Source organism: Protomyctophum parallelum (assembly GCF_964188405.1).
Source record: "Protomyctophum parallelum genome assembly, chromosome: 10".
NCBI classification, from domain to species: Eukaryota; Metazoa; Chordata; class Actinopteri; order Myctophiformes; family Myctophidae; genus Protomyctophum; species Protomyctophum parallelum.
Window position 1 is genome coordinate 16,123,688 of NC_139704.1, and position 24,573 is coordinate 16,148,260.

Genomic DNA, 24,573 nt, shown 5'->3' on the forward strand with positions numbered 1-24,573 from the left:
GTGAAACATATCTGAGGCACTCCAGACAAGATTTTCCCTGAAAGACCCCAGTCAGTTTTGTTTATTCTGGACAGCTGGGTGAGGCTTTGATAATAAACTGTGTGGGCCTCCCTTTGGTTTGTAACCATTAGAGACTTTTTCAGTCGGCGGTAAGGGCTGTGTGGGGTTAGAGGAAGCCCCTGTCTGACAGATATCCCCTCTCATCTGATATAGCACAGAGCTCTAAGGGCAGCAGGTCCCTGCGCTGGAGAGCACAGGGCTGTCTAATTGACACAGATGTCAGACTAGCTGACCACACTCACACTGCTGGGGTATACCCAGCTAACATCCACGCACCATGCCTTAGTTACCACTCTAGAATAAATAAGATGGGGGGCTCGGACGTTACTTCCACCTTAAACTTTATTAGTCAGTTTCATTGTTGTTTTAGCAAAGCAAACATCAAAGTATGAAGGCATCATTTCATAGAACTGTAATTCATCTGATGTTTAGTATGGCACCACTGAAGAGAATTCATGAATCATTAGAGTACTTGAAAGTTAAGAAATCCAAAATGCTGTTTGCTAGTAAACCACAAACCCAGAAAAATCTAGGTATTAGCCATTACATAAAATTACAAATCATCTGCAAGCAATATAACACAACCAATAATTTGCACTTAGACCACCTCCATACGCCTGTGGTTGATGTTTGATATGAAATAAGGCAAATATTATTTTCATACAGTTATAGACAATCTGGTTAAGAAAAAAGAGGGAGTAAGCCCGATTTATATTGTCTACCGGCACTGCATGCCAAAAATATCTGATCTATAAGCTCACAACATGTTGCAATGCTACACATTGTGAGATTGTAGATCGTCTATTTTTGGCTCGCGACACCAGTGCGCCATGACGTACAAATCAGGCTGCAACTTTTACGGTAATTCTGTTTGTTGTTGTTGAAGTTCAAAACGACTCTTGCATGCACTGATAATAACAGCAAAGAAACACAACCAAAATAGAAGAAGAAATGCATAATACATGTTTTCTTAACACTCAGATCCTCTGTCTGAACTCTGCAGTGGGTGTTGATGTTCAGTTTAATGTTAAGGAGTTTTAAGCCGCAGATACAGCCGACGGGATCAGGGATGATGTGATCAGTGATGTTCAGTGAGACCAGCTTCCTGGGAGACACGTGTTATATATTGAAGCACAAGTGTCTGACACGTGGATTTCGGTCTGAATTTACACTTTGTCGTGCCGGCCGTGTCGCAGGTAAAAAATAATTAGCGATTCGTGAGAATTACTCATTTTTGGAGAGTGACACGGTCGGACGACGACGCAAATTAGGCTCTAATAAGCAACAGGACTAGAATCACAGCGGCGTGTAAGAGAGAACATTGCAGGTGTCAGTGTGTTGGACTTTATACAGTAGAAGCTTGTAAATGCTGTTTTTTGTCAGGTATTCCACTGTTGAATGTCATCACAGCAACAGTCATCATGACATCCAGGTGGTGTGAATTAAAATACCCCCTCCCCCAAAGAAATAAAAAATGTAAAAATAAAATACATCATACACAAAAAAAACTAAAAACTAAAACAAAGCAACAGGTTGATGTTAAGCATCAGCCAGCCTGTAGTGTCAAGTGTCCTGGGGCCGTTGTCTTGTATTAGAAAGGTCCCACTGATAGCTTCATTATGCTCTCACGCTGGGTATATGCCAAATAAATACACTGATCTGGTTGAACTCTTCTCACCCAGTTGACAATATGTTGGATGACTCTAACACACTCTAACACACAGTGAGGTATGGCTCTTCTTTTTTCAGCTTGATATGTTCGAGTCCTATAGTAAGTTTATTTTTTTACATACATGTATACATACATACATACATACATACATACATACATACATAAGGTCTCATGATGAATTTCATAACAAAGTAAAAGGAGTCAATGAAATGGGGGAATGCGATGAGTTGGAATTGCCTGAGCCAGTCTCAGAGTCCATACTGTCATAGTGTGGCTTCGTCTGAGGCTGGGACACGGTGGGCCTTCACACAGTTTGCTGGCTGTCAGTTGAGGTTGATTGTATGTCCCTCAGCTGGTCATTCTATCTTCTCCACAGTTTCTGGATGGAAAACAGACAGGGTTTTACTTTGATTTGTCATTTCAGCACATATGTGACAGGTTATTTGGAGCCTAAGGCCCGAGTTAAAGCTTGCAATGCACCGCAGCACGTTGCATTGTGAGCTTGTAGATATGCTATGCTTCAGTAAGCAACACCCGTGTGAAAAAAAAAGTATACACCCTGACCGGAGATTTTGTGTTCACCTCGTAAAACTCTGGATCTTGGCTGCAGTGTGCACTTCACTGAACGTAACTGGTTTATTGCTGCTCGTATCACTCTAATATCACCCTGTCTCTTTCACTCAGAAATATCGCTCTGAAAAAACAAACAAAGCTGTGCTGGTGGTGAAATGAGACACGAGCAGAGCGCCAAAACATAACAGTGGCGTGTCTGTCTGCCGTGTTACATTTGTGACACTGATTTTAACAATACTATATGTGTTACGCAGTTCTCTTATGCCTCATCTCCGCTGATCCAAATAGTTGTTTGACATCATGCCTTGCCTCCACTGGCACCGTCTCTGGTTGTTATTTAAGCACTTCTTTCCTACACGAAACCATTTGCCTCTGCCAAGTTGTTTTATATGCTGCCACTAGCAGACAAAGAATAAGGAGGAATAAGGCAGGCTAGCAGCCTGTACTATTCTTTCGAAACCGACAATCTGTTCACAACAGTTGCTTAATGATTTTCCTTTTGCAAACTGGAAGCTGCACATATCTCAATCCCACCCTCACACACAATCCAGAGTGAGACAGGAAAGTTGCAGCCTCCGCTGAAGATGCACACATTCAAATGATATGCATTCGTAGAGCCTCTATGGACAACATGGTTGTTATCTTTAGATATCTCCTTATCAAATATGATTTATCAGCATGATCGTTGCCCCTGCAGTCTTGCGTAGGCCTCTGTGTTAAGAAAATAATATGCATTGCACGTTTGATTTATTAAACGCCTGATCGGCGAGATTGTGGGGTAATTCATCACACTCAATCTCCAAAGACACGCTGACAAGTTTAGACCAAAATATCAGGGTCATTGTTGCGCACCAGAGATGGGGGAGAGAGGAGTTACAAATGCATTTGGCCCTGGAGGAGCACGCACAGTACAAGGCGCCTGCCTGCATACCCCTATAGAGAGAGAGAGAGAGAGAGAGAGAGAGAGAGCAGGAGAGGTGGATGGGATTTAGAAAGTAGAAAACGTGGTGGAATGTGAACACGAGTGGATCTCGGTATAGCGCAACGACGCGCTGGGGGTTCTCTTGCTGACGTGAATTTTAACTCGGCAGCTGTGGCCACTAATAAGAATGCACAGGGATGATGTGTGTACTTGGGAGTGTGCGCACGTCGGGTTGGTAGTGGTATACCTTTGGACTGAACGCTGTCGGTTGGAATTGAATCAGATTCGTGCGAGCCCTCACCCTGGTCATTCGTTTCCACTAGAGGAAGAGGAGAGGAGGAAGGAGGAGGAGAAGGAAATAAGTGGAGAGGAGAGAAGTCACTGGAGGTTAGAAAAGACAGTGGTGGAAAAAAGTACTCGCATGTTTTACGTAAGTGAAAGTATCAATACTGCAATGTAGAACTAATCCGTTACAGGTAAAAGTCCGGAATTCAAAATTCACTCAAAAGTACAAACATAGTGATATCAAAATGTACTTAAAGTTACAAAAGTAGAAAATACTCATTATGCAGAATGTTCTATTTCAAGTTTTCAAATGTCTGAACATCTTTTGAAAAAAGCAGATCTATAAGCTCACAATGCGTCGGATCGCGACACATTGTGAGCTTGTAGATCGGCAACCTTCAAATGGCCAAAATGCATATATGGCTGAAGTGGGTAATGCACATTGTTGAGGGGTGCTAGCCCCTCCATATAAACAGCTATAGTGTAGAATTCAATCTAAACACAAACATTAAATGCCATTGACAATGAATGGAGAATTTATGTCATGTGTCGGTGGAAACCCTTGGCCAATCAGGGACCACCATCTTTGGGTACGTAACTAAGGTAGGTTTCAAGGTTGGTATATAAGGTCAATAATTGATTAGAGTGCCCCTCACTTCACACGGGTGTGATTTTATTATTTTTAATAATAATCTAAATCTTCAAAGTAACTAGTAACTTTTTAAATAATAATGTTAATAATAATAATGTTAAATGTAGTGGAGTAAAAGTCCAATATTTGCCTCTGATATGTAGTGGAGTAGACGTAAAAGTATTGGAAATGCTCAAGTAAAGTACAAATACCTTAAAATTGTACTAAGTACTGTACTAAGTACTCTCCTCTCTACTGTGAACAGTAGAGAGGAGAGAAGTCAGTGGAGGTTAGACAAGAAGAGGCAATAATAACAGTGAGTGCAGAGTGAAGAGGAACACTCTGAGCAGAGGTGAGTTCAGTTCACACAGAGCAGGGTTCTCACTCACTCCCTCATCACTTACAGATGAATATCTGCCTTCCTAAATCAACCCTCTTCCCTGTCAAGCTTGCAGAGTCAAATATTGGGTGTTAATTTAAGACAGAAACTCTCCGAGTTTTAAATTAAAGATACGATCTGTGCTATGTATAATGTCCAACCTGGGACTTAAAACTTGAGTGTCCCCGTGAGTGCTGACGTTGTTACTACCGAGTTAAGACTAGAGGTAAATCCTGTTTGGTCAGGGGAGATATTACTCTTTGAGCTTCATGCCCTACCTATTGTCAACCAGTAGTGGTGCTACTGGACCACAGGATAATATTATTTCTCAATAGTGGAGCAGGGAGACCACTCTACAATACCACAACTATGTTAGTTAGGTTTTTATTAACAAAATATTGCAGCCTTTAATGCATAATGATCAATATTTACAGGGACTAGTGCAGAAAGTCCTAGTCACTGAAAAACATATTGACTGAAAAACAAAGTTCTGGGGTTCATTTTGAGGGTGTAGGCAGGTTGTTTTTGTTTTTCAGCAGAAATATCCACTGGTGTGCAGGAGGAAAAGAAAAGAGCTTGGGCAGAAGGCAGTGGAAAACTAATCCTCTGTGAAGCTGTAGTCTCTGGCCTTCAGTGATCCCTCAGGATAACTAGATTGTAAAGTACTTAATAGAGGGAACTCACCGCCATTGCTGGTGCTGCTCTCATTCACCTCAGTATCTGTAACATAAAGTAAGACATGGATTCAGACGTCATTGCATTACATTTTTAACAGGGATATTCCACAGTGCAGATCAGCTTAGATAGGCAGTCCGGTGCTTCTCAGGTGCAGGACATGCAGCTACAGTAGCAGCAACACAGGGAATATCTTGATGTTTGTACATCTTCATCAGTGTCAAGCCAGAATCCTTGACTCTGATGAAGACATGCTAACGTGTATGCACCAGAAATGAAGGCCTTAACTGTCCATGTACTCCAGTGAAGTGTCCCCTGTTTTCTCATTAAACTGTATTTAAACGGTATTGGAAGTTATATTGATTAGGCATGTGTGTAGGCATGTTACTATCTACTTACTATAAGGTGGAAATGTTATGGTGTTTTACAAAAATGCACTGAATTTGTTACAGTCCAAGTTTTTAGCTTAAAATAAATCACTCTGATCTTTACTCTGTTTTGTTTTTCAGCTGCAATGATAAATGACCTGGTCTTGCTGCTGGTGGTCTTTAGACGAGAACGGTGTTTTCAGGAGGTGAAAACGCAACAAAGTGAAAACACCTTCCAGAGTGGAAATCTTTGAGAACGCTGTTTTATCCCTTCGCCGTGTAAACAGGCAAAACGGTAAATCCGCAAAACTTATGACATCATGGCTCACGTTAGCTTACAGCGCATATGTTTATTACATATATGATATCCTACAATGAACAAGGCTCCCTACAAAGTGCCGTTCATCAGTGATGGTGAATGTAAAACCATGATGTAAATAAAATGCCTTGATAGGCGGCAGCAGCATAAAATAACATAACCATCCCGTGGCGCGCCAATACTGGTGTAACTAAGATATTAGCTAAGAAATCTATATTTTTATATACACAGATAAACAAATAAAAAGGGAAGACGTTTTTCTCTCTCTGGGTGGGTGAGATAATTAGAAACAACTCCATACACTGACACAAAGGTAGACAGGAACGCCCACAAACGTCACATTGCATTGCAACGCGTTGTGAGTTTGTAGATTTTTGTTTTATGGTGGGGACCTGGGGTTCAAGTGGTTTATAGTCAGAGTCAGATTATCTCTTTATACTTTATTGCATGCGTCAAGTTGCACAAGCAAGCACGACCGAAATCAGAGATCTGCCTCTCCATCTCCCTTTCCCTTCATGTTACAAAACATCTGTGCCTGTGATCTGGCAAGCCATGACGCCTACTTTTAAATGAGCAGTATTTAAAGCATCTGCGTTTGAAAACCCAACAACCCACTGTTTATTACGTTTGGGAGAACTCTGAACTTTACCCCAGCTCTACCCCCCAGCTATATTGACGCCCCTGATGACACAATGCCGTGTGTACAGTATGTATAGAGATGTCACTATGGAGAGCAAATCAGAAATAGATGTGTTTGTAGAAAGAACATCATAGAATCCCCCCCCAAAAAAAAGTCTCAGGACGGCCACTCTGACCACAAGGCCCCCCGAGCTGAGAATATGGAGGAGAGACTCAATATTATTATCAGTCTGATGAATTTTCATCAGTGAGGTATACAGCCTGAGTTAATGTGTTTCTGGTCTAGAGGAGCAGGTCGCGGCAGAGATTTGCGCACGCCCTGATTGGATCTCACTGCCCCCCCCCCAGTGCAGCGCTACGTCACATCATTTGGAGCGACGCCCACCCGGAAGGGATAGAGTAATAAAAGGATTAGGATAGAGACCGAACCGGAGCGTTAGCCCCGCCCCCAAGTTATTCATTTCAATAGAAGTTGCTCAGTAGCGTTTTGAAGCACCCGGAAGACTGCCGGAAGTACAATTATAACTCAATGGCTCGAGTGAGCGGAAGTTTAGCCTAGCCTAGCCCGGACCTCAAATTTGAGGTCCGGGGCTGACGCACATGACGTCATAAACGTCCGGCAACCTCCATGAAAGTGCTGCAGTTCCTCTTTTCGCCAGTAGGTAGTGGCATCTTCAACATTGGGTAGCCTTACTGGGGGTAACTTGGGGTTGACTCCCACTTCTAGACCAGAGCGGCCTCCAGGCTTTCATTTTTTGCGCCGACGAAATTGAAAGCCTGGTACAGAGGCTAGTGAGGTATATCAACACAAGAATATCCACAAATACTACAAAAAAAACAATAACAACAGCAGCCAGTTCAAATTCCCTGCCGTGCATTTACATTCGCACGGTCGCACCAAGCTGTGGATGGTACTTAGCGCATCAAAGTTTCTCACACCTGGAAATTCATTGCCTTCCTAACGAGTCCTACTTCAAAAAGCAACAAAACAAAAGTGAGAAGGGAGAGCGCGATGCATGCTAAATTAATTACAGACTGCCTTCGGTTTGAGGCAACATGAGACTACCCCCCATTCTCCTCCTCCCTGTGTCTTCCTTCCCCCGTTCTATCCTCTGTTTTACCTCTGCCTTCCTATTTCCTCCTCACTCCCACAACACACCATGCTGCCTCCCTTTCCTCCCAACAATAATCATCCAAACATAGCACAGCCATAAAAACAACCAGTCTCCCCAGGCATGCAGCCTAGCTGGCAATGATGTAAACAAATACAGCTCCTTAGGAATGTTGGAAGAAAGTGTATAATTCAAAATGCTTTCTCTGTTCTGTATCTATAACAGCGAGTCTGTTCTCAAAGACTGAGCTGTTTCACCAGCTGTCGTTAGGAAATAAAGGCAATTGTTTTGGTTTGGTTTTTACATTGTTTTTGGATGTGCCTGTTTGTTTTGTGGGAGCACTTGACAGGAACAGATCCTGGGTCAGCCAACGCATACCATCGCAATCTCAAAATGAAGGGTGTGTGCTCTGGAGAGGACATGAATTACGAATGCATTTCCAACATAAAACCTTTTTTTCATCTGCTGCAGCCCTCTGGAATAGAATTCCGCTCTGTGGCAACAGCAGGGCCGCAGGAAACAATGTGCGCGGGGAAAGACGATGCAATGATTCCATTTCTCTACTGTCTCGTCTTGCTCTAAGACACAGAGCCAGCCACGGGAGAGAAAATCGCAACGATGTTAAATGCCCTCTGTGTTATTCGACACAATCAAAAGAAGCATATTTGTTACCCAATTCATATATTTTTACTCTGCGAGATGTCGTGTGATAACTCGACACATGCACATTGATATGATGTGTCATGTATTAACATGTTTCCACGTGGTTACCGCGCTACGGACATTAAAGATGCATGCAGTGTGTCTAATGTTGTGCCTCATGTTGGAACACGGGCAAATACAGCATTTTAAATGAGCTACGCAATAGAATCCCGAGTGTTCATTTCACCCCGAGAGTGCACAAATGGAACCAAATGTACCCCTAGGATCCACTTGGTTCCAGGGACTAATTTGCTTCCAGTGGTTAAAGTAACTCTCTGAATTTTACTGTGCGATGTGGCACATGGAAATGTAGCAGTGGGAGCTCATTGTAGCACTGGCCTCATTCCAGATGCTAGCTTTCTGTCTCTCGATCGTTCCCTCTCGCTCTCCCAGGTAATCACATCAAAGCCTGGGAGCTACGGTGGCACCTTCTCCTCCTAATATCCAGCACTGATCAAAACAAACCAAAAGAAAAGCTCAGAATGCCAATTGATCGAAGGCCCCCAGCCCCAGCCTCCCCTCGCGCTTGCCTGGGAGCAGCTAATATGACTCCTGTGTGCTGCCGACAGTACAAGGGCTCAATCATTTAAGGTTGGAGGGATGTGTGAGTGGTAGTGTACAAAACACATAAACAAGATGGAGGGAGAGAGAGAAAACAGGCCCTGTGGAAGGGGAGGCATAGTCCACAGAGAGCTGATGAGGAGTGCAGAAGAAAAACACTTTCGACCAATGTATGGCCCTCAGCAGCAATCTTCTAGACCAGGGGTGTCAAACTGGTGATCCGCGGGCCGCAGACGTCGTCTTATGCGGCCCGCCTGCCTCAAAAAAAAAAGTTTTCATTTTTTCAGATGAAATGAAGGCAGGTGTAGAGTAGAGTGTAGACTAGTGAACTGAACATGTTCTCTTTATATCAAGTACTTCATACCAGCCCCTTATGAAACTACTTCTCCCCAAATCCAAATGGATTTTATTTTCCATCCTGAATGGCATTAACTAGCATACAATGAGAACTGAGAAGATCTCCACAAAGGTTTACTCATCTTCAAAACTGATTATAAAACTGTAACCATCAAAGCATGCACTCAACATATTTGTATTCCTCAACTTACTTCTATATTTGTAAAAAACTAAAAATGAATAAACAGAACATAAAAAAAAGCATGCACTCAACATATAATGGTTATGTGACCATGGCATGTGCATAATATAAAATCTTATAAGTTTTATCTGATATTGATTAATATGGGGGGTGGGCTCAATGAATCGATTATTAATCGGCAGAGCTGTCGACTATTGTCAACATATTCCCCAATTTCCACTGAGATTATGGGGTGAATGAATGTCATAGTGACATTGTCCTGCATCAGATCATGTCCAAATCAGGTTCTCCAATCTCCAGTTTTTTGAAGATTTTTTGAGTGGTGCAACCACTCCCTTACGGAGCTATGTGTGTGGCTGGCTGGGTCTGAGCACTATGTGTGTGGCTTGCTGGCTGGCTGGGTCTGAGCACTATGTGTGTGGCTGGCTGGATGGCTGGGTCTGAGCACTATGTGTGTGGCTTGCTGGCTGGGTCTGAGCATACATAGATAGATAGATATTATAGCAGTGACTGACTGAGACATCGAGCATGCGTGCGCAACTGGTTGTGGCCCCCATCAAGTGACCTTTTGACCAATGCGGCCCTCGCCCCAAGTTGAGTTCGACACCCCTGTTCTAGACGGCTTACTCCAGTATGTGGTTCTCGAACTGGACTGCGAGGAACTGACAGAGCGGGGCTCCTGGGGCACCCCTAAAAATAAACAATGGATTTGTATAATTGTTATGTTCCAGTTAGCACAAGATAGCAAGGAATCACACACACACACACACATACACACACACACACACACACACACACACACACACACACACACACACACACACACACACACACACACACACACACACACACACACACACACACACACACACACACACACACACACACACACACACACACACACACACACACACACACACAGGAACGCGCCCAGGGGGCCACCCCAGATCCGGCGAGCCACCCCACGTCCGAAATGGTTGAGAAATGACAGAGTTACCGTGTGGGGGTCTCAACACAACAGTGACACTCGGTGGTGAAACTGAAAACCAACCAAATGCTATTTTCGTGCCAGCCAGAGATGGACCCAGGGACACACATAGCTGTCTTGCACCACTCAAAAAATATGATATGGTACAATGATTTGGCCACATAGTTGGCCTTCATCACCTGATGCAGCAGTGGCAGGGTGGATGTATTCCAGTTGTTTAATACATAGCGTCTGGTATTACATCTATGGTGCCCTCTACCTTGTGCCCACAATCTCTGCCTTGGGCCTGACTCACACCTTCACAACAGATTGATGTAAAGCTGATGCATGAGACTTGATGCAAGCTCGCAATTAATTTTCAATGGGAGTCACATGGTTTGACACAACATGTTGTATGAGGGGGGGGGGGGGGGGGGGGCAGTCAAAACACAGCTGAAAGCCATACAACAAAAATGTTGTGTCAAACCATGTGACTTCCATTGGAAATGCATTGGGGCAAGATGTAAACAAACCCTTTGTTTACATCTAGCATCCAACAATGTTGTATGCTAGATGCGAAGGTGTGAGTGAGGCCCAAGTGCAGCTGAGCGATGCACTGAACCCATATCAACAACTGCTCCATAGGGGGCGCTGTATGCACCGCAGGCAATCCTGTTCTTTGACTTCTCTGAAGAAATACAGCACGTGTGGGGGTTTCTGTGTAGGGCCCGGGGAGGGATATATGAAGACCTTTTTGCCTTGTGTATACTGACACATTATTCTTCCTGAGGAGCATTCCTTTCTGCTAAGGTTCTCATGGCAACACTTATGTGTACTATCAAATGCATTGCAATTTCTGTGAGTGACAGCAAGATCCTAAAGTGGTACTGTATGTGACATGCTGCCGACATGCCACTGACCGGATTTAGGAGACATGTCGGTGCTTTTTGAAAATGTTTATGCTGTTTTAGGTAACCGGACATAGGCAGCGCTATAAGGCCATATACTGTAGCAAACCCCAATACAGTACATGTACAGTTATGTGGTGTATACGTTATGTAGAGTTAATTTGTATCATTCGTCTGATGCGCTGGTGACATGGGTCTAGCAACCATGAACAGCTGTGAGGTTTCTGTCACTGACTGACTGTAATACAGTGCAGTGTGTGCTCGTGTAGTTTACAACAAAAGGGTCAGGACGTCAGGGAAGTTATATTTATATAGGATACATGGGCCATTCTACCAATTCGTTGCTCCGGAACTACTCTGCCGTTACTGGGAGAACAAAAATCTGGTGCGTGGAAGGACTAGGCTCTGTGTGATAACTCCTGACCGGGCCCCTCCTACATCTCACCAGGTCCACTCCTGCTCTCACCAGGCCCAGGACCTGTGCGTTGCGCCAGACTCCCAGTACCAGGCACTGCATTCTATAATGGCTGTTATATTTAGTAAGTGTGACCCAAGTGCACAGCAAGAGAGGAGGCGTTGTTCAGGTTTAGTTCAGGTTTATTCACAAAGGTTTGTTATGGAAGGGAGTGCGGTAGTAGTGGATCAGTGGCTCTCCAGGTTGGCCTAGCTCAGCATGGGATTCCAAACACTGAGGAGGAGAAGGAGAGGAGGCGTCAGTCTTCAGAGAAATAACAAAGGCAGGAGCTGCAACCGTGTAAAGCTGCACGGCTGGGCAATAGCTAAGTAAGGCTAAAACAATAACTAGCACTATACTCAGTTTAACAACACATAAAGGCTTGAGCTGTACTTTACCATACATGTAGACATGTGAAGCTCTGGCGTGGAATGAAGGGCAGACTGGGTTCTTGTAGAGGCAGTGTTGATTGCAGGATGGAAGACAGGTGCAGAGGATTGGTGCAGGAGAGCAGGTGTGTTGAGTAGAGCCAAGGAGTAGTCAGTGAGGGGGGAGTGGCTAAGCAGTGCTTGCATGTGAAGGTGAGGAGGAGTGAGCCGTAACAGTACCCCCCCTCCGAGGGGCGCCTCCTGGCGACCTCCCGGGGGCGTCGGGGTTGGCCCTGTAGAAGTCCCGAAGGAGAGAGGGATCCATAATGAGCTTTCTGGAGATCCAACTGCGTTCCTCGGGGCCGTAACCCTCCCAGTCCGCCAGAAACTGGAAACCTCGACCTCTGCGCCGAACCTTCAGTAGCCGCCGAACTGTCCACTGGGGATGCCCGTCGACCATCTGAGGCGGCGGAGGAGCAGGGGCAGAGGGCATGAGCGGGCTAGAGGACACAGGCTTGATCTTGGACACGTGAAACACGGGATGTACACGCAGGGAGGCCGGGAGCTTGAGACGCACAGCCGCCGGACTCAGGACGTGGTCAATCTCGAAGGGACCGACAAACCGGGGAGCCAACTTCTTGGAAGGCACCTGGAGCGGTAGATCGGCAGAGGAGAGGTACACACGTTGCCCAGCCTGGTACACCGGAGCAGGAATGCGGCGACGGTTGGCCCCACGGCAGGAACGCTCGTTGGAGCGAAGCAGGGCGGCGCGGACTTTCTTCCATACGCGCCGACACCGACGGAAGTGGGCCTGGACAGAGGGGACAGAGGCCTCCGACTCCTGGAGAGAGAACAACGGGGGTTGGTAACCCAGAGAGGCTTCGAAAGGGGACCTGCCAGTGGCGGCACAGGTAAGGGCATTGAGTGAGTATTCCACCCAGGGTAGATCCTTGCTCCAGGAGGTGGGGTGGAGAGCAGAGACACAGCGGAGGGCCGACTCCAAGCTCTGGTTGGTCCGCTCAGCCTGACCGTTGGATTGTGGGTGGTATCCCGAGGAGAGGCTAACGGTGGCGCCAATCTCCTTACAGAAGGCCCGCCAGACCTGGGACGTGAACTGCGGGCCCCTGTCAGAGACAATGTCACTGGGAAGCCCATGAAGACGGTAGACATGCTGGGTGAGGAGTGCAGCTGTCTCCGCAGAGGATGGGAGCTTAGGGAGCGCCACTAGGTGCACCGCCTTGGAAAACCGGTCCACCACAGTGAGGATGATGGTGTTCCCATGGGAAGGGGGAAAACCGGTCACAAAGTCCAAGCCAATGTGAGACCAAGGGCGGGTGGGCACAGGGAGTGGGCGAAGAAGGCCAGCCGGTGGCTGGTGTGACGCCTTCGCACGGGAACAGGTGGCGCAGGCAGCGACAAACTCCCGGACGTCAGTCCTCATGGACGGCCACCAAAATCTCCGGCTCAGGAAGGAGAGGGTGCGCTGATACCCGGGGTGGCAAGCAAACTGGCTGGAATGGCCCCACTGCAGCACTCGAGAACGCACTGAATCAGGCACGAAGAGCCGGTGACGAGGACCATCGTCTGGGCCCGGCTCAGCTTGTTGGGCCTGTTTGACCTCAGCCTCAATGTTCATGGTGACCGCTCCAACGATACAAGCAGCCGGAACAATGGGTTCAGGCTCGGCTGAGGATTTCTCCGGGGCATGTTGTCGGGACAAGGAATCAGCCTTGGTGTTACTGGAGCCCGGTCTGTAGGTGATGGTGTAGCTGAACCTATCCAGGAACTGTGCCCACCGTGCCTGGCGAGAGTTGAGACGCTTGGCCTCCCGGATGAAGGTCAGGTTCTTATGGTCGGACCAGACCACCGTGGGCTCTTCAGCACCCTCCAGCCAGTGGCGCCACTCCTCAAAGGCTGCCACCACAGCTAGCAGCTCCCTATTCCCAATATCGTAGTTCTCCTCGGCTGGGTCAAAACGACGGGAGAGAAAGGCACAGGGGTGTAGCTTCTGGTCCCTTACAGACCGCTGGGATAAGACAGCCCCTAGACCGATGTCAGAAGCATCTACCTCCACTATGAATGGCCTGGAGGGGTCTGGATGGAGAAGGACAGGGGCTGTGGTGAAGTGCTCCTTGAGGGCAGCAAAAGCGGCACCGGCAGCAGGCGTCCAGGCGTAAGGATGCAGAGTGGAGGTGAGTCGAGTAAGAGGGGCAGCTATGCGGCTGTAGTTCCGAATGAAACGGCGGTAGAAATTAGCAAACCCCAGGAAACCCTGGAGCTGTCTGCGGGTTGTGGGTTGCGGCCAATCGACGACGGCTTGGACCTTGTGGGGGTCGGGACGGATACAGCCATCCTCCACAATGAGTCCAAGGAACTCCACAGAAGGCGAGTGAAAGACACATTTCTCAGCCTTAATGTACAGCCGATTCTCCAAGAGACGCTGGATGACCATACGGACATGCTGGATATGCTCCTCAATGCCCCGGGAGAATACCAGGATGTCATCAAGGTAAAGGACCACGAATACCTCTAGCATGTCCCGGAGCATGTCGTTCATGAGAGCCTGAAAGACTGAGGGGGCATTTGTGAGACCGAAGGGCATGACCAGGTATTCGTAGTGTCCACGGGGTGTCTTGAAAGCGGTCTTCCATTCATCCCCTTTACGGATACGCACAAGGTGGTATGCGTTCCTGAGATCCAACTTGGTGAAGATGGTAGCACCGACAAGGGGTTCAAAGTTGGAGCTCATGAGGGGGAGAGGATATTTGTTCTTGATGGTGATGTTGTTGAGCTGCCTGTAGTCTATGCACGGCCTCAGATCCCCACCCTTCTTCTTGACGAAGAAAAAGCCCGCTGCCACCGGGGATGTGGATGGACGTATAAGACCCTCAGCCAGACAGCCATTAATGTAACTGTCCATAGCTGCCTTCTCAGGTAGTGAGAGGTTGTAGAGGCGACTGGCTGGAAGCGGAGCGTCAGGACGGAGCTCGATGGCACAGTCGTAGGGTCGGTGAGGAGGAAGAGTGCATGCTCGCTCCTTACTGAATGCCTCACCCAGGTCGTGGTACTCAGGAGGGACCTTGGAAAGATCAGGAGGGGCAAGACTGGGTCGTTCAGGCAGAGAAGGCGTCTGGGCAGACCGAAGGCAGCGGGCGTGGCAGGGAATGCTCCAGCTGAGAATGCGGCCCGAACTCCAACAGACGTGAGGATTGTGGAGCTCCAGCCAAGGTCTGCCTAGGATGAAAGGTGTGTCAGGAGAGTCGATGACGTAGGGGCGGATGCTCTCTACGTGATTTCCTGAGACAGTGAGGGTGAAAGCCTCGCATTGGTGTGTGACAGGACCCATGGGGTGGCCATCCAAAGCGAATGCAGAGAGGGACTTCTCCAGAGGCACAATGGGGAGTCCTACCTCCTGGGCGTAACGTTGGTCCACAAAGCTCTCATCAGCACCAGAGTCTATCAGGGCAGGAACGGTGAGTGTGTGCCCTGACCAGGCAAGAGTGACAATGAACCTGGACTTGCTGGAGCGGGACAGGGGGTCGGACAAGCGGCTCACTCGGAACCCCCGAGCGGGTGAGCCCTGTCTTTTGGCAGTCGGCCTGAGGAGGCTCTAGAATGCAGGATGGGGCAAGAGTCCACAGAGTGTGCTGAACCTGCACAATACATGCAGAGTCCCCGTAATCTTCGGTGGTCACGTTCAGCAGAGGTTAAGCGGGCTCGGCCCAACTGCATAGGCTCCTCACCGGCAGATGTAGCGAGATCAGGAAGGAGAGCAGGCCGGCTAAGGCTGGCTGAAGGCGAGGAAGACGGCCCAGCAGCAGGGCGAGACTGGTGAGCCTTCTCACGTTTGCGTTCCCGGTGACGCTCATCAAGGGAAATAGAGAGGGAGATGAGTTGGTTCAACGTGCAGGGCTTCTCTCTCCCAGACAAGGCATCCTTCACGGGCTCTGCCAAGCCCCGCCGGAAAGCACTGAACAAAGCAGGCTCGTTCCACTGGCAACGAGCTGCAAGGATACGAAACTCTGTGGCATACTGCGCCACAGAGCTAGAACCCTGCTGGAGGGTGGAAAGGACTGAGTCTGCATCCTGCCCATGGACATCATGATCGAACACAGTTCTGAACTCATCAGAAAATGCAGCATAGTCATGCATGTAATGTGCCGAGCCCTCACGACTAGCCATAACCCACCGGCGAGCCTGACCGGTGGTGAGATTTGCTATGTAGGCTATGCGGGCGGCGGCAGTGGAATACATGCTCGGTTGAAGTGCAAAGACATACTCACACTGCATGAGGAATTCACGGCAGTGGGCGAAAGACCCGTCATAGATAGCCGGTGCCACCAGATGGGGCTCTCGAGTGGCTGGCACGAGGGCCGGGTCTGGAGCAGGCCCAGATTGGGCAGAAGCAGGCACGGGGGGAGCCGTGGGTGGAAGGAGTCGAGCACTGAGTGCAGCAACCTGGTCAGCGAGATTCTGGACCATGGCAGAGAGCTGGTCCACCTGGGCATGCTGTTGGTTGGCCTGGGACTGTTGACGAGCAGTAACCCCTTGGAGATCCTCTTTAATACTTATGACAGCATTGGAAGCCTCCTTTAATAGGCGAGAGTGTTCATTCAAAACTTGTCCCTGGGCCTGAAATGTTTTCTCCATGCTGGCTGGGTCCCGATGGCCAGAGCTTACTGTTATATTTAGTAAGTGTGACCCAAGTGCACAGCAAGAGAGGAGGCGTTGTTCAGGTTTAGTTCAGGTTTATTCACAAAGGTTTGTTATGGAAGGGAGTGCGGTAGTAGTGGATCAGTGGCTCTCCAGGTTGGCCTAGCTCAGCATGGGATTCCAAACACTGAGGAGGAGAAGGAGAGGAGGCGTCAGTCTTCAGAGAAATAACAAAGGCAGGAGCTGCAACCGTGTAAAGCTGCACGGCTGGGCAATAGCTAAGTAAGGCTAAAACAATAACTAGCACTATACTCAGTTTAACAACACATAAAGGCTTGAGCTGTACTTTACCATAAATGTAGACATGTGAAGCTCTGGCGTGGAATGAAGGGCAGACTGGGTTCTTGTAGAGGCAGTGTTGATTGCAGGATGGAAGACAGGTGCAGAGGATTGGTGCAGGAGAGCAGGTGTGTTGAGTAGAGCCAAGGAGTAGTCAGTGAGGGGGGAGTGGCTAAGCAGTGCTTGCATGTGAAGGTGAGGAGGAGTGAGCCGTAACAATGGCCCTCCTAAAGGCCTCACCAAGGTTTGTTGGGCTTCCTCCTCACGGAGGACACAGGCTGGGGCGCTAGCCCATACTGCTCACCTGGGTGCCGTCTACATTCCGGCTGTCACTCGTCTCTCCGGTGGTCACCAGACTACACCTGGTTGTCACATATAGTCTATATATCTACATAGTCTATGAGTCTAAATATTAACTCATAAGATGCTTTACATTTGCTCAAGCTACTACTAAACTACTAGAATTACTAGAATTAAGTACATTAAAAGCATAAACATCCAATTTTGTCACTACCGAAACAATCATGTCACTAAGTAGTGACGAATTGTTTCGGTAATGACTGTTTCGGTAGGGAGAACTTTATCTAGTTTTTAGCTTAACTATACAATGCTAGGCAAAAAATGGCTAAGAAAAACAGCTTTGAACTGATGTATATGGATAGAAACATCACATTTAGCAGAAAAACCTAAATAGTTTATAATTTATGAGAAGTTATGTGTTTCGGTAGTGTAGTAAACTAGCTACTCATCATTTGGCCATGATGAACATGAAGTCTATGTCACTTCTTGGTGAATAATGTGGGGGTGTGGCTTAAACCAGGCTCCATCTATGGACTGTTTCGGTAGTGACATGAAAACATGGGACAGCATTTTTTATATAACGTTTTTAAATTTAAAAGAAATCTAAGTGACAAAAATAATTGAAGTACTTTTTCCATAAATTGAAATTTAGGGGTTAGAGGTTGGGGCAGCCACCTTCCAATAGGAAGTGACATATAAAGGATGGTTTTTTATATATTTAATTTTATATTATCTCAATTAATGTATTGTGATAAATTAGACCATACTATGACATTACTACAGTGAAAAGTCTGAATACTAAATTGTTTTTTAATATGTGTTTTTCATTGTGAGACTGCAATTTGAACCGAATCGGTAGAATGGCCCATATATTGTTGATATCAACGTTAAGGTAACACTTTGGTTAATGGTTCAAATTTGGTGAAACAATCGAGTTGTCATAGCGTGTTGAACTTTATGCTCGGCAGTGCAAAGACGGATGGAAACGCCAAGCTGAAGATATAATGATAAACATAATTAACGGTGGATTAGCAATGGCTAAGAAGAAAGATTACACACACGTGGATTTTTTTTATTTATTTACACACCGCAATGATTGGGTGGGATTTACGTGGCGTGTCATTCCCGTTAATGAGCATGTAGCGGTGCCACCAACAGCGGACTACGTTTAGGTAAGAAAGACGTTAATGATATACTACAAGTCTAAGAGTTGTAGGCCTCTTAATAACAACGGCATCCGGTCATTTAGTGTACTCTGGTTTTGTGCAGGTAACGACCGGTTCTCATATTCATTATCATAGGCAGTTCCGTTCGGGCTGCGGTTCCGACACCCTCAGTGCTTTTCGGTTCGGAGGCAAGAATTCTAATAATAGCAGCGGGTCTATTCGGAGGCGGCTCCATTTTCTGTGGTTATTTTTCGGTAGGGTTGGTCAAATTGGACCCGTGAAGACCTCTAGCTTGCGACCGCAGGTCACATTTACTATAAAAACCTGTATCTCCCTTCCGTCAGTTAGTTAGTCACCCCACGCCTCCATATATGGTCATGTCTTGTGACATCACGCCTCAATATATGGTCACGCCTCGTGTCATCACACCTCCATATATGGTCACGCCTCGTGACATCACGCCTCGTGAAATCACGCCTCGTGACATGTCACACATTTATGAAGATCACGACACTGACCTCCTCTAAGCCTGGATAACCATACATGGATTAGACTGGATCATCACCTAGATCTGCATACCGTATATGGAGCCAGCCAGCAACTCTACATCTGACCTCAAACCTTAGATCTCCATATATGGAGCTGACCTGTTTTGACATGTCAGAACAGGTCCTCCCCCACCCGGGCTTTCTGTTCTGACATTCGATATGTTGATCTGACCTCATCAAACCCTGTACACTCAAGACACGCTCCATATATGGCCAGTACAGAATTAATTCCGTATGTTGATCTGACCCCCCCATGCCAAAACGCCAGCGCCCGCCCAGCAGTCTGACATCTGCCGTCAGTTGTTTTACCAAAGCTATAATTATATAGACACAAACTGGAAACATTTAGTATTGCCTACAGTCACGGCTGTACCGCTATGGTTATTTGTTTCACCGGAGCGTTACGTTAATGTGTGATAGTGCTCAGAGGCAGACAAGATGAAAGTATTGTTTTCCGTGTATTCAGGGAAATGAACAACCATTGAATTTAAAACATTAATTGTATAGGACAGTGTGTTATTATAAACCATACAGCTTATTATCCAGAGAACATACTGGTAATAGACTGCAGACACTAGGCCTAGCTACTGTACCTACCTGACATCACACCACATCAGCACATCAAACAAAAGAAATAACTCTACATAACATGTAGCAGCATAGGCCTACTGTACTGTCTGTACTCTGTATGTCACCCCCTTATGCTGACATGCCGGTGATCACAGGTGATCACCTGTGCCACCGGCATGTTGGCATGTATCAGTGGACACTATGGCCCTCATTTATCAACCGTGCGTACGCCAAAATATGGGCGCACGCCGAAATTACCGACATTTTCGGCATTTAACATTTCCGGCAAAGCTTGAAATTGACGTCCATGACGTTGGAAAGTAGCCATAGTGCAATGCAGCTGCGGAGAGTCCCAACGTGGTATAGCCTACTGTAGCCTAATCTACAGCAGGCCGATGTCTTTCTGGAGTTACGGTATGTGCAATATAATAAACCCGACACGTTGCTCGAATGCCAAATGTACCGTGCCAGGCTGCCAGCACAAGTGGGAACTGCATCGGAGATATAGGTATATTACCCAGCCAGCCCACCACCAGCCACACATGAGGCTATATACGGTTTTGGCTGCACATTCATATAATGACAGTTGACAGCCCGGCCACTGCAGTGACTAATGACTGCGAGGCAATCTAAATAGACTGTCGAACGTGCATGGTCACTTGGTCAGTTGGTCACGGACGGACCACTGTGATAGAGAGAGACAGTTGCTTGCAAATAGCGATATGTGCGTGCGTGCGTGCGGGGGGTGAGGCGGGCAGCAAGGGAAGCGAAGCGAGAGGAGAAACAGACAGCTATATTTAATGTGTCATGTAGATGCGTGCGTGCATGACAGCAAGGCAAGCGAGGTGAGAGGGAAACAGACAGGGTAGGCCTACAACTTTATTTAATTCATGCAGGTGTTCGTTCTTTATTTGTTTAACAACACACCAGTTAGTTGGGCTTGCAAGTTGCGTGTGCGTGCTGTGCGTGTGTATGAGAGAGGGGGGTGAGGCGGGCAGCAAGGCACGGGAGAAACGAGGGCGAGGCTAGATTTAATAGGGCGTGCCAGATAGATTTCAGCCGTGACATTTATTAACGTGAGAACGAAATTAAGGAAGGATCAGCTGTTTGCGATCAATTTATAAATGCCGTGGCGACGTGGGTGTACTACGAAACCTGCACTCGAATCTGTGGCAGATTTTACACTCGATTGATAAATGAGGGCCTATAAATGTTCCGTTGTTTACAGCATACAATGTTGATGAAGGCTACAATGCGTACGTTTATTGTGCTGTCTGCTCTGCAGCATACTATGCCAATAATATAAAATAATAAAGTGTCTTAAAGGACAGTTCAGTTAGTGCTGATATTCTCTTCTTAGAGATTGCCGTATCAGTGGCATGTTGGCGACCTGGCGACATGTCACATGCCGTTGTAGGATCTGTTTCAGCAGTTACCTGGGCTGCCAGCATGTGAATGCAAACCTCACTCACACAAATAGGCCTACACACCATAGATTATGTGTGGGCGGTGCGGTGCAATTGAATGAAATAACAATGAGGCTAATAATATATATACTTTTTTGTAGGTGGGAGAAGTATTCTCAAAATAATTTATGCAATATTTTTGTATGATTCCATATCTATATTTAATTGATTTCCCAGGAGACCTATAGAGCAGAACTAACCAGCCATTTATTTATTTTCTACCTCCAAATAATGATTGAAGTTCACTGTTGCAACAAATTCATTCCACTGACATATTGAAAAATATTACCCTCCGACTTTTTAATACCCTTCTGTAATATCTTGACCAAGCATATATGTAAAACATTTCACTTATAGGTGACGTATTTATAAAGATTGTTGTTTCAATTCGGCAAAATCCAGGTTAAGTCGACCATCACACTACTAGACACACATGCATACAAGCAACCAGTTTGTCAATACTGTGTGTGTGTGTGTGTGTGTGTGTGTGTGTATGTGTGTGTGTGTGTGTGTGTGTGTGTGTGTGTGTGTGTGTGTGTGTGTGCGCGCGTGCGTGTGTGCGTGCGTGCGTTTTGACCCCTAGAGTGTAGCTTTACCACTGAACACCGATCAGCTTCATTCACAAAAATGATAAACTCCTAGTACCATTCGGGGATATGACCCGTTCTGTCTCTCTTCCCTCCTCTATCTGCGACTTACAGTAAATACTGGGCACACCCATTATGCGACGCTCAGCCAATCACAGTGCAGAATGGCACACCTTCCAGCCAATCACAGCGTCAAATCGGCACCCTGAAATGCGGCAGTATTAATTCATAAATTATTAGTTGTTATAGATTGATAGCGTAGGCATTTCAGAACATTATTATGTTCTGGGAGCACAGTCTGGCTCGTAATGGTATCACAGTGACAGTTTTACCTCTGCACAGGAGTATAATTCAGTGGGAGAAGTTTTAATATATTTTATTGGCAAAACTTTCCTGAATGAAATGTTTCTCACCCACTGTTGGAAGCCGGTGATGAGCTCATTAATGTGGGCGGTAGTCTCCAGTCGCTTCAGTCTGTCAAAAGTGTATGTGTGTGTGTGTGTGTGTGTGTGTGTGTTTGTGTGCGCGCGCAAGAGTGTTGGGGGGCTCATATTGTCACACTCACATATGCACACACGCACATCAGAGGGAACAAGTGCTGGAAGGAAGAGAATTGGGCATAAGTCATCCTATGCAGACAACCAGAAAATTACCTCCGCCACCATCCATCCATTTATTAGACAAGCCATAGTTAGGCTTTCCTTGGTCAGCATTGTTAATATAGGCTACTGCACCACAATATTCAGCCATGTCAGACATACTGGTTTTTCGATAGGTTAACAACAAAGGCAGAGTCTGATTTTGAATGTGACATACATACATACTGTACATACATACTGTACAGTAAGTGAAATGCATCTGATGAACTCTAGCTTCTTGACTGAAGAGAGCATTTTGTTGTCATCAGTGCCAGCGTCGCTGCTAGGCACCTTTTAATGTCACTGTCAGTCCAGTTTATAGTCAGCCTCATGAGGGAGCCAGGCTTGCTGGGTCGCCCACACAGCAGCATGGGAACTGTCTGCTTAATGTCTCAGACAGGCGCCTGGGGCGGAACTGTTGGAGCCACTTTGGTCCCAGAGCTACCTCACAGCACCGGGACATCTCACTGCCTTTTATACTATCTCTCTTTTGGAGGAGAGGTGGAATAGAGAAAAGAAATCAATGGAGGTATGGAAGTCTGTCCCACATGGGTGCCCCACTGTTTCAGTACCTCAGGGGAATTTCCTGTCTGATCTCTGAACCATGAGCAGGCCCGGCTGTTCCGAGCTCTCCAGAGCTCTGCAGCAGTGTCTGAAACATAGGTCCTTGATCCCAGGTGTCCAGCTGCTCTCACCCAGACAATGGGCAGAGCTTATCACAACCTCTCCATCCAAGGCTACTTGATTTAATTAAAGTCTAGACACCCTGCATGTGATCCTAAACACTATAGCCGTGCAGGCTAAATTGCTAAAGCCAAAAGCCTGCCAAATTCTGGCTGCAATAAATGCATCACTTCTTTCTTTTTTTTTTTACGTGTCGAATGATGCCGATGGCAATGTCTTTCTCAGGTTCCATAAATGGTTTACATCGGCCCGAGTTGATCGACTATCTCATAAAAGTCGTTGGCCCTTGCTATTTGTCGAGGAGAGTCGAGCTCACTTGATAGGACTCCATCTTGAGAGAATAAGAGATAAGAAAATGATGTCGGTGTCCTTTCAGCAGACGAGGGCAGAATTCATTTCAGAATGAGGGCTGCTGGGTGTTCTATGGAGGACTTAAGCCGGATCCTTATGTGGGCCATGTATATTAAACAAGTAACAAAGGGCCCCTCGTTGAACCTTGCATGGACTAATAACCTTGGGGCCAATATTCCGACAGCAGAGATAATTACAGACATCTCTTCTCAAGCAAAACAAGAGCGGGCGGACCTCAACGAGTGCCTGACCAAAAGAACTAATGAGCTGGTAAATTGCAGACAGAAGCCTATTTTCATATGTAAATGTTAAAGGTCGTAGTGCACGGCAGGAGAAATAGCTAAACTGAATCAAGTGACACACTTTAAAAGGAGAGGGGGAAAAAAGGATTTTGGAGTAGGCAGCTCTCGATAGCAGTCAGTTTTCATTGCTGTGAGATGGTATGCTGTCTCACAATCTAAGCCAATTAAAGAGCACTGGGCTGTGACCTGGAGACCGCGGAGAGATGAAAACAAGCCTGTTTGGTAAAAGTCTTCATCCAGGGTAAAAACCAAGAGCCTTCATCAATATTCTGCCTTTCTTCCCCAGATGAAAAGAGTGAAGGGTTCTGGACACTAGACGGTATTGTGGTCTCCTGAGGGTTTGGGTAACCTTGTGGAGGCGGCGGAGCTAGTGGTATTATGCTGGCACAGATGCAGCCTGAAAAGGCCCCAGCTCATTACACAGGGCCGGGATATGCTTGACAAGATGACAAAACACGAAAGTAATCTGAATGAGGGAAAAGAGAACAGACCACCATCTGGTCAGGGCAGAGATGTGGACTTGGGAAATGTGAATTGGACACGAGTCAGAACAGTGGCATAATTCTCATGCCTGTGACTTCATCATCACTAGACAAAGGCAAACTTGTGACTTGACCTATAGAAACATGACTCGTGACTTGACTTTAATTAAGAAATCATCACTGTCATGATTTGTTTCAGCAAGACTGAAGTCCAAACTATATCTGCAGATTCTGCACAGTATTTATGTCTGTATAATTATAGTACAGTATGTCAGTCCCCTTCAAAGTTGACCAGTCACAACTCACACTGCTTGGGGGGGGGGGGGGGGGGGGTGAACACCACAAACTGCTTAT

At 46.6% G+C, this 24,573-nt stretch overlaps 1 protein-coding gene across 3 annotated transcripts in view; it reads right to left on the minus strand.

Moving 5' to 3' along the window:
* Positions 1 to 390: 390 nt before the first annotated feature.
* The window catches only part of macrod2 (mono-ADP ribosylhydrolase 2), a 689,196-nt gene continuing 665,013 nt past the window's right edge, over positions 391 to 24,573 (minus strand). For 2 of the 3 annotated variants that reach the window (XM_083775641.1, XM_083775640.1), the window contains exons 14-16: positions 5,207 to 5,242; positions 3,475 to 3,546; positions 391 to 2,111 (exon numbers count right to left, since the gene is read on the minus strand). In XM_083775641.1, coding sequence (XP_083631767.1) covers positions 2,089 to 2,111; positions 3,475 to 3,546; positions 5,207 to 5,242 — 131 coding nt within the window. In that variant the 3' untranslated portion in view covers positions 391 to 2,088. The remainder of the gene's footprint in view (positions 2,112 to 3,474; positions 3,547 to 5,206; positions 5,243 to 24,573) is intronic. The other variant, XM_083775642.1, reaches the window with a different exon arrangement.